Source organism: Neodiprion fabricii, chromosome 5 (assembly GCF_021155785.1).
Source record: "Neodiprion fabricii isolate iyNeoFabr1 chromosome 5, iyNeoFabr1.1, whole genome shotgun sequence".
Lineage (NCBI taxonomy): Eukaryota > Metazoa > Arthropoda > Insecta > Hymenoptera > Diprionidae > Neodiprion > Neodiprion fabricii.
The window spans coordinates 18957237-18968606 of NC_060243.1; the positions used below are offsets into that span (position 1 = coordinate 18957237).

Sequence of the window (11370 nt, forward strand, 5' to 3'; positions counted from 1 at the left end):
CTACAAACGACTGCTTTGAGATGTTTTGGAATAAAGTAATATATGCGTTATTGACGTCTTCGAAAACAATTCTTAATACGTATGTTTTAAAACGTTACGTCTTTGTTATATTAGACATCCTTACACCATCTTTCGGCTCCTGCCTCATATGAGAATGCTTATCAAAAGTTCACAAACGGTGAATTGATGAACTTTAGCAGATTTATATTTATTAATATTATTTTCGTCAACCCTTCGACGACTTTTGCTTTTAATGGTATTTGGAAACCCGGTTGAGAGAAAGGAAAAATTGCATCTCTAAGACATGTTGAATGCCTTAAGGGTGACGTTTGCGTCGAATTAAGGTATCAGCAAAAAATGTCCAAAGGACATCTGAACATGCCATTTTTCTTGGCTACTGTCGTGGATCTGGAAAGAGTCTGAATCGATGGAATGTGAAAAGACTATTAGTTTTCCACGCTGGTAAAGAAAAAACCATAAAGCGTGGGCACTATTTCCTATCGAGATAATTATCATAATCATCATCGTTGTCGTCGGATATGTGTAAATTATAATAATTGTGCGAACATAAACCCGGTCGATCAGCTTTTCGCTCGTCTCGTGAAACTGTGCGGCATCTTGCATCAGCCGTAGAGGAGGCACAACCTCTTTTTTGCAGTAAATTATTACCGCGCATGAGGTGTCTGTGACAGGATGGCAATGAATCGAATTACAACATTAATTGATCGAGTTGATTTCTGTTTCCAATATTCATAGATTGCTTTATAAATACGTTCACACATGCCATAGATTCCGCTCGCAAGTGCGTACAATTATAACGGCGTGTAGGTGGATAAAAAATATGTGTGGAAAAATTTAACTGTGAATAAATGGATGTATGAATATATTTACCGCATGGAGCAATGTGGGTATAAGGTATAACGTACATTGGTAATGACCCAGAGTCATCGGAAAATTACTACCGTGATTAGACTTTCGGAAGCAAATACTAGATTTATTTCAGTCAACTCATTTCGTCTTTTCGAATTATGTCGCCTGCACGTGTGCACATGTACTTATATAGGTATTATATAGGTATATTGGATTCATTTGAGTTAATTCATTTGAATAAATATCGTAGCTATATCGTTCGCTCCATAACAAGATCGCTGCAACAATAATAATAATACACGTATTATGGAGGTACGAAGTTTTGAAAGAATCCGGTTTTCACGAACTTTACATTTTGGGAGTGACATGTAATGAATGACGTCTTTTCTAAATAGAGTTTGTTGCTAATCGTAAACAGAAGTCTATCGTTGTCACAAAATCGCTGTAACTTGTAATCAAACCGCTTAAAGAAAATATTAGAACAAGCAGACTTATTTACTTAATTCGAATTAACTACAGTTAATCCTAACAAAATATTGCAATTTCAGGGAAGTTCGGAAAAAAAAATTCGCTGCACTTTCTTATCACGACTCTTCAATTGAACAAAGTGTAATTAAATCTCATAATTGTGATCGCACGATGAGAGTAAATTACAGCCTGTGACTTGTTTTTTTAAATTCTCTTTTTACCAGCAACAACAGTTGTACGGAAAACTAACAGATATAAATAAATGCACCTGTCGATCAAAGGCTACGAACAACGCCTGAAGAATGCTATAAAATTCAGTACCGTATGACTAGTTGCAGGCCACACGGCGCAACTGGAATTTCATACAAGTATCACGTGATAAGGATGATACGTTTAACGTATCTATTCAATGTTGAAATATCAGGAAGCACGAGTATCTTGCGCTTTCGCAGGTGTTCGTAGACCTTTTTATTTTTAATGCGAGTCAGAACACATTCATACACCCACTGAGTGTTGATGTTTTTGATGCAGCAGAACAAGCTTTTATACTAGCTTGTTCATTAAATGGTAGTTTTTAATCGCTTTTTCCAAGGCTGTTTTGTCTGCTGCTTGGAATTGCTGTTTCAACGAAGTCACGGTTTTTTTTAGTGCCTTTAACTTTAAAGGGCACAATGGTATTTTCATGGATTCATAATTTTAGGAAATTACAATGTGTGATGAACGGTTATATAATGTCTTCATTGAATCGTACCTTGGTTTGAAGAAGCTCACTTTTACGACGAAGTTTATTACACTTCACTCACAGATTCTGTTTCATGTTTCTCAGCAAATGGATCTTACCTTCTGTTCTCACCCTCCTTTTCGCATTTGTCTGATATTTATTGCACGGGGAGCAGAAGAGTTTTTGACGACCAACTGAATTTTTGATCACATAACCAAGGCAAGCCTTACCACTGAAATGAAAATTTTCACATACAAATTATGTCATATTTGCACTCACCACTTTTAAATGATTTTCGGCACGTCAGTTTTATTGTATTATATAGCTCAGTTTTATTATTTATTATACGGTTCAGTCTCGGAAGCGTTAACGGAACGATTATAACATAGCCTCATTCGCCTCACTTCACTAAAATTTAAAATTGTTTACGTCCGTAAAAGAGAGTCTTTCACTCGCACTCTCTGTGAGAAAGAAAGGGACACGGCTATACTGCGAACAGCGCATGCGCAAGCATGTAGCGTTTCCGTTCTACGGACTTGGCCATTTTCATTTAATAAAATGAGCCAACATTTACATGCGGTGTTCGGTTTCCTTAGTATTACCTGGTATTACTGCGTGGGTTAGATATTGAGAATTGATTCATTTCCGATAGAACCGGAAGGTCAAACTAAACATATATGGCATTTTTCATGCCTGTCTTTTGATGCTTTTGATCGTAAAATCCTGTTTCAGATGTTTTCCTCGAGTCATTTCCGAGATCATCGCAGGAGTTTGTCGGATAAACCGCAGACCGACTTTTCTCTAAAAACCTGTCTTCCGGATTCTAGTGGTTTGAAAACGTCAAGATCTGTTGAAATTAGAAAAAGTGATTTTTGACAAAAGCCAATGCTTTTCTTATGTCACCAAAATTCATGAAAAGTAATAGTTTTACCTCATAAACATTATCGAATTTTACATGCAAAAGTATACCTGTACGTACCTTTTATCTTAAAATATATCTATAACTGTTAAGTTGTTGGGAATGATTCGAGGACTTGTGATAGTTTTTGGCGAAAATCAGCGAGGTAAATTGATAAAAACATTTTATATTAATAATAATTTATAAACTGTTTTATTACCATTAATCATCAAAAAATATATCATGTATATACTAGCTGTATACTGCGGATAATTCTCTCCCGCTTTTTGTATCGCAGGTACAACGTGTGATCGTCGGGATTGCCGCATCGCAAATCCTCAGAACTACAGCCTGCGTATTTCGTAGATTAGACCCTATTTGAAAATTGTATACCAGCAAATCTGAGCTGTTTGTTTACTGTTTATAAACGGATCTTGAATCGATTGATTTAGGAAAAAATATTTTGTCTCCTTCTCTTTTTCTTTGTCATCGTCTACAATTGTTTACGTCTGGTGAAATTTTTTCGACGGATCGGCCGCCATGTCACGCAACGTCTGCGCTGGTGTAAATGCGACGCCGTAATCGTTCTGGAATTCGGTCATTTTTGCGACTAGCTTGTTCGCTCCGTAATAATCAACCCATCGGAAAGGACCGCCGGTAAATGGCGGAAATCCGAGGCCGAAAACTGCGCCGATGTCGCCTTCCAACTGAAAGCAAAATAAGAATCAATGAAAATCATTTCAACGGCGAGAGACGAATTCTTCACTTCACTCTGAATTATGCTCTTTTAACAATTTTATTTCAATATTTTTCCAGCAATCTTACACTTTGCATCCTGTTTTCATCCCTACCTTGCAAATCCGATTTCCTGCCCTGTCAATACCCCACAGCAGGTGCCAAAATAAAACCAGTCTGTCTCACAAAGCTTTTCTCTCCCGATACACACAGTTAGGTTCAATTCACCTTTCATTTTCTCAAAATCAAAACTCGCTTTGTACCCACCAAATTAAAGATTCACTCCCTATCATTGTCTTCCAATCATTTATAATTTGCTACTCACCGGATTCGCTAGGATATTTTCTTCCAGACAGAGAACAGCCTCGTTTACAAAGCGGGACACCATTCTGAGTTGACGATCTTCGTCGGCGATGCTGCCTTTTGGTTCCAGCGAGTATTTCTTCAATATTTCCAACGCTTCGACGTTCACATCCTTATTCTTGGAGCCTTTTTCGTACACGAATATACCTTTGCCAGATTTTCGACCTGTGAACAAGAGAATGGAAAGTCGAGTACAAAAGCGAACATATCGTGGTAAAATTATGAGAATTTAAAAATCTGATATATATTTTCATACAGCTGGTTTTGCTTACCAAGGAATCCTGCCTTTACCATGTCACCCATAATATTTACATTTCCACCATCGAACCTCTCGCCGAGAGCTTTTCGGAGGTCTACGCTAATGTGAGAACCAACGTCAATTCCGACCTCGTCAGCTAGCGTCGCTCCTCCAACTGGAAATCCAAACGTCTTTGTCAGTTTGTCGAGTTCGATAGGATCGACGCCTTCCTGAATAACAGAACAAGATGCATAATTAGAGATGTCGTTCATTTAGCAAATTCAATAAACCTAAATAAAGCATGAAACACAGACTTTAGAAAATGAAATCGACAAAGAAAAAGTGTAGAAGCTCACCTGAAGCAATCTAATAGCCTCAGAAAGCATGGCGCTGAGTATTCTGGTTGTATAAAAACCAGGGCCATCTCCAACAGTGATGACAACTTTTCCCTGTTTTAGGCCAAGATCCACAGCAGTCTTTATCGTCTCTTGGGAAGTTCCTTTGTGAGTAATGATCTCTAGTAACTGCATCTTGTCGACTGGAGAGAAGTAGTGCATACCTATGAGCTAGAAAAATTGAGATCGTTAGCGACTTTAAACCGGCGAGGTGGAAAAATCTTTTTCGCGTTTTTTTTATCTAGTTTACGTTTTGTTTCACCGCACCTTGTCTGGTCTTCCACTTCCTGCAGCGATCTTTCCTATCGGGATAGCTGATGTATTTGTTGCCACAATGCAGTGCTCTGGGGTGTTAGCCTCTATTTCTTTGATCACTTTGTGTTTGATCGCTAGGTTTTCAAATACAGCTTCGATGACGACGTCAGCCTTCTTGAACTTATCGTAGTCCAATGTTGCGTTGAGTTTCGATAAATAAATGTCCTTTTGAACACTGGAAATGGCAAAAACACTTAGAAAGAAGAAAGAAAAGCCAGAGGAAGTTGTCACTCAGTATCCATGTACATAAATTTGATTTGATTAGAAAAAGAACAGGTAAAATCGGTAAAATCGGAAATTAAACGGCTCGTAATTGAGCTTCACATACCTTGAGTATCGTTTCCTCTTAACGGCGGTCTCGAATCCAGCTTGAATTTGGCCTATGCCTCTGTACAGACCAGGATTATTCGTGTCCTTCAAAATAACGTTGTATCCCTTATCGATAGTGACTTGGACAATGCCGGCGCCCATCAAACCAGCTCCCACTACAGCGACGGTCCTGCATATGTGATGAAAGCGATCAATTGTATAGAAAAATTGGTCTGAAATTGGAGATTCATGCTCATGGATATAATTTTGAATGAAAAAGTAATAAGACTAACTTGACTGCGCTTTTGGGTGTGCCAAATCTATTCTTCTTGCAGGCTGTCTGTCCAAAGAAAAGACTGACGAGACCCCTTGATTCTGGAGTTACACCGAGCTGTCCGAAGGCTCGAGCCTCTGCCTCGTAGCCGGCAGCAGAGCCTTTGTCAAGTCCAGTGCGTACGACATCGAGGATTTTTAGAGGGGCTGGGTAGAGGCCACCGGACATTTTCATCACCTGGCTTCTCGCCTTTTTGAACACTTGATCTTTCACGAAATCGTATGTGAACAATTTGTTCATGACCTTTTGAATAAGGGACTTCGGACTGCGGTTTATTTTCAACTGTCCATTAGCTATGTCTCTTGCAGCCCGTATCGCCGTTTCCTGTAGGTATCTTGCCGTGCTGTTGAAGATGGCGAAATGTGAGAAACCATCGCGAATTTTCCCTTTATAAAGAAGTTTGATAATAAGCAAGATTTACTTTTCTTCTGGTGTAGCGACTCCTGGTCCAAGCGGGTCAACTAACAGATCGACAATTCCAAGTTTCTTTGCTTTATCAGCTTTGACTGTTTTCCCAGTGAGTTGTAAATCGAGAGCATCGGGTAGAGAGATCAGTCTTGGTAATCTTTGGGTGCCACCACCGCCAGGTAAAAGACCCAGCATAACTTCAGGCAGTCCCAAACCAGTCTTTTTGTCTTTTACAGCAATACGATAATGACAAGCTAGAGCAACCTGGGAAAATAAATATTTTAAAGTTAGATGATATATATGCGATATTTTCAATAACCAACTATTTTCTATCTCATATTCAACTTTATATTTACTTATTCATTTGACAGGACGAGCCCAATATTCAAAACTAAAATATCAATCAAGAAGTAGTACAGGTACATTATTCATATCTAAGTAAACACTTGGAAGACGCTTCAGTCTTTCCCAAACTAGCACTAAAAAGGTCCAACCATTGGAAGTTTCTATTGCACAATTTACTCAACCGTATTGTTGGAGCATGAAGCTAGAGGTCACTGCTGAGCAAAAACTCAGCAAAATATGCCATGTTTTTTCGTAGAAGTCTACCTAGTAGATTATGTTAAATTCGCTCAATAAATCCACACAGTCTATGACATTTGTCAGAATTGTGTACGCAAAAATGATGTCGCTCCTGCTTTTAGCGGATTCGAGACTAGGAATATTTAAAAGTTCAGTTATAAAAGGGTGATCATGCAAAGTAACTGATATAGGTTTACCTACTCCTAGTATAAAAGCCACATATCTAAGGAAGATATCATTCACTCTTTCCAGATTAGTAATTTGGTATTTTATGTATAGGACTCCATATAACAAAGCCATAACAAAGAGTAAAGAAAACAAAGCTGTAGTACAAGGTTCAAACAAGTTTTGGCGACTGAACTTTTCTGTAAATCTTTTCAACAAATTGGTCTGCAGCGCGGCAATCTTGATAACATTTGCAAGATGAGCACCATTTAAAGAATAGACAGCCGGTGGCAGTTCAGTTGCACCAAAACGTGTACTAAATCATTGATTGATGTTACATCTCAGACCATTAAGTCTGTACTACTGGAAGAGCGAGCTACGATCACTTTATAGCAAATCCGTATCAGCTTGATTCCTTACAACACTAAATCTTCATATCGTCAGCAAACAACAGAAATTTACAATGCCTAAGACAAAACATAATATCGTTTATAAAAACAAGAAATAGCAAGGGACTTAAATGTGAACCCTGCCCAATCCCAGAAAGAACAGATATAGCTTCAGAAACAAAACTTTGAATCCTAACTTACTCCACTCAGGAACCCGTATTGTTCCGGGATGATAAATATATTGATTATTGCCATACCTCCAAGCCACCACCCAGGCAAGAACCTTGAATAGCGGCGACGACTGGCTTCTGGCTTGATTCGATCAGAGCTAGGATTCTCTGGCCATCTTTGGAGACATTGTAGATACTTTGCTCGTCCTTCAAATTCTGCAGCATCGTTATATCTGCCCCAGCAATGAAACATCCTGGCTTCCCAGATATGAGGACTGCAGAATTCACCGATGCGTTTGACTCTATGTCTTTCAGCAGCAATTCAACCTCCTCCATTATCTCTTTGTTCAAGGAATTCACCTGCGTAACAAATTACAGTGAGTAATCTCTGAAAGAAAATGATTTACGAAGAGTAATTATTTCTAAGTGGAGTACAGTTGACCTTTTTCTTCTGTTTCTTTTCTCTTGCGCAGTGAAACATATTTCAAACACTTTTCAGCTTGAATGAAAATGTTCAAGATGAAATTGAAGACTTTGATCTGATACTTCTGATTGCAAAACAGAATATTATTCCTATTCAATTTATTTCATGTATGAAAGTGATAATGATGATGTGTTATTGCAGCACACAGACAAAAAGCTTGAAGAGATTATGTGAAAATAATTGTATTTCAGAGTAAAAATTCCACCTTGACACCAGGGGAGTCGATTGTAACGACGGCAACACCTTGAACGACTTTGCATTTTGTGTGTTTTCGTTCTACAGCTGCCGAGAAACACCTCAGGGGCTGGTAAAGTGCTGGAAATGAAATCGGAGTAAAAAAAAATTATATTAGACTTTGTGGTACAATATATCGAAAAAGTAATAATTTGATATCTTATTCATTAATAGAATTTGTATAATCCATGTATCAAGAGACGCATAGATTACTCTATATTTTCAGACACGAAATCAGATGTGGATTAACTTCATTTGTGTCGATTAAGAATGTATCATATGTACAATCTGGACAAAAACTAGCGAATCTTAAAGAGAAGTGATAAATAACAGAGGCTCAACATTTTTTAATTTAAGTAAATTCATTTGAATCCAAACAACTTGTACTAACGAAATTCGAGTTAATAACTTTAGATACATTAGTTTTAGTTCATAATTGTCTCATTAATAACCATGTTGAAACATGATAGAAAAAATTTATTTTAGTTGATTTGTAAAGTAACTATTACAAAAAAAAAGAAAAAAATGAGAATTTTTTTTGTTTTAATTTAGGATTGTCTATGTTATCCCTTATTTAACGAAAAACTGGGACATTTCTGAACAAGCAATAGGCGTTTGGAGGAAAAATAAACAATGACTACTCCGAATGTTCAACTTTGATCAACATCAGTTTCACTTAGGGAACCCCGAGTTGATCATGTTCAGTATATGATTAGTATTTTGACCGGACTGTACGCCTACAGACGCAACCTTAAATCAACTCGTAATCATTAAGACCGAGAGCCTGATCAAAGGTTAATTCGACAAGAATGAACCGGATTACATGAATCGCAAGATCTTAAAACCGATGTCAATTTGAGGACATCAAGCAAGGATCTACATGCGAACGTATTTATTGTTGAAAGTACTAAAATAAGTAGGAAAAGCAACGCCCGAGCGATACTCACCTGTGCGGTGAACAAGACTCGTGAATCTTCTGCCTGAGAGCCGGGTGAGCGCGCCGAGTAATCTGCAACTCGCCATGTTGACTATTCAGCTGTTTCGATTGTCGGGATTGGAGTCGATGGATTCGGCCAGCGACCCGAGGGTGCGAATTGGTGTTAAAAAACAGAACGACGATGAGAATAAATGACTAAAACAAAGGCGCTGCTCCGGATCTAGCGACTAACCATGCCCTATTTACACATCGGCTTCGGTCTAAGGCCGCGACTGATCGCGACGCCCCGCCCGTCGGAACTTTAACCCCAAGCGTGGTGCTCGATGGGTGAAATAGACTCAAGCGTTGTCTAGTGTTTAATCGCGATTCGTTGATCGCTGTTACAAGCTGCAACTGAAATTTCATTTTCAGCATTTTCATTTCAATACTCTAGTATAATCTATATATAATCGCACCATGGAGCATATTCTGTCGGAGGGAGCTACCCATCCCATCGACCTCGCGAAAAAATGTAGCCAAGTCATGAGAGAGATATATATCAGGGTTATTTCGTCTCTCTCGCCCTGCATTTGATTGGCTGAGAAGAAATATATCGGACAATCAGGTGTAGTGCGAGAGAGACAGATTATATCCAACGAAGATCGAGTCTGATTGAAGCGTACGGCTTATGAGCCCCTTGAAGCAAAGCTTCCCGCGAATTGTAAATCCGTATGATGGTTCTCACCCGGAGCCAACACACCGATACTGTACGCTCAGTATAGAGTGCTGTACAGATCTTAGCTCCAACACGTTCTATATCTAGGAATTTTACAACCAACGGTCTTGGATGAGCACCGTTTGCATTGCCGGCAGCCCGTCGTACTCTTTTTTGTTTACTGCTCGGCCTTAAGCGCGGCTGGTAGCGCAAACAGTGCTCATCCAACACCATGGGTCGTAAAATGCCTAAGAATATCGACAGTGGACGTGTCAGAATCTGCTAAAGCTCTTTACGTAAGCCGCACAAGCAAAGGCGCCACTAGCGACATCTAGATGTGGGGAGATAGCTCGTCTGAGTACCCCAACAGTTCTTGCTTCAAATAGCCTCAGTCCGTACGCTTCTATGTGACTCGATCCTCGTTGTTGTAACCAACTACTCCCTATCCTCCCTATCTTACTTCTCCGCTACACTTTCTGTACACGCCACGGTCTTACATACAGGTCTGGAAACTCTGGTGGTGGGGGCTGCACGCTTAAGAAATAGCATTTAATTCCCGATAGGAAGGCTAGAGGCGGGGCGGTAGAGTGAGGTTATTTAGGAAAGAGATAGAAACCACTGATCTCGATCAGTGGATAGAAACAGATCTATCGTCTCTGTCTAACCGTATTATCGGTTCAAATGAGTTTGAATAATGATTTTGATGCAACAACCCAGTAGGTTAAAGCATAGTTGATAGAATTTAGAGGTTGTGTTTGCGAACATTACGTTACGACAGTGCGAACTAGCGGCAGCGTAGAAAAACAAAAAATGCAGCGTAAGCGTATTTCCCCCACTACGCAAATTTCGATGAGTCTCAAGGCCTGTATGTGAGACCATGGTACACGCGAAACTACCTCCGATAACATATGCTCTAAGAAGTTCTATGATTTTTTGTAACACCTGTAACAGGAAGTTCGACTCTAGGAAATTGAAAACGTGATAGTCTAATCTGATCGTAGGCATGCTGCTGCAACACAGCGGACGCGATCGTAGTCACGACTTATCAGGTCCGATGGCCCTAGTTTAACTTTGAAAACTGTATCGTAATGAACATTACTTGTTTTCAAGATTACCTAACGCTTTTTGAAGTGTAGGGGATCAGGCGCTTCACGCATACTTCGGTGCGCGAAGTCAAACTTCCCATGCAGTTGTTACAAAAAAAAAAAAACATGTTTTTATGGGCAAAACAACGAAATTGATGTTTCACACCTCCATCTTTGGAGAGCAGCTTCATCCCCTTAAAGTGATTTATGGCCGATAAAAAAAAGTACGTGTCGCTTAGTTTGCAATACATTGCAACATATCCAACCTAGATCAAAATCAAAGAGATCTGATTGGGATACTTATCTTCTAAAAATCTGTCCATTTGAAAACTTGGTAAACTGTTCAGTGTTGCTATCAGAACTTGAAAGTATCTACATTTTTGGTTCTACCTGGAACTGAGTGGGCATATCATACGAAAATTATGAAAAATTGTAGCGATATGAATAATTTTGTCAATGAGTAATGTTATGTCGACCGGCCAGACAATCCATGCTAATTACTATTGCATTGACAGCGTCGTGTATTAACTGGGTTTAATCAGTGATAAAAACCGATAAGTCACTTCACATTGATAA

General features: G+C 39.1%; 1 protein-coding gene and 1 long non-coding RNA gene across 2 annotated transcripts; one reads left to right on the forward strand and one right to left on the reverse strand.

Moving 5' to 3' along the window:
• Positions 1 to 2326: 2326 nt before the first annotated feature.
• LOC124182494 lies at positions 2327 to 3400 on the forward strand. Its single transcript, XR_006870775.1, has 2 exons — positions 2327 to 2678; positions 2792 to 3400. It is a non-coding gene; the product is annotated as an uncharacterized LOC124182494 (long non-coding RNA).
• LOC124182493 (trifunctional enzyme subunit alpha, mitochondrial) lies at positions 3141 to 9337 on the reverse strand. The gene is made up of 11 exons (XM_046569839.1): positions 9026 to 9337; positions 8050 to 8159; positions 7448 to 7720; positions 6068 to 6318; positions 5606 to 5989; positions 5332 to 5502; positions 4956 to 5178; positions 4650 to 4859; positions 4328 to 4523; positions 4018 to 4220; positions 3141 to 3664 (listed from the first exon to the last, which is right to left on the reverse strand). The coding sequence occupies exons 1-11, from the start codon at positions 9099 to 9101 to the stop codon at positions 3461 to 3463; spliced, it is 2301 nt and encodes a 766-aa protein (XP_046425795.1). The 5' UTR covers positions 9102 to 9337; the 3' UTR covers positions 3141 to 3460.
• Between the last annotated feature and the right edge of the window lie 2033 nt (positions 9338 to 11370).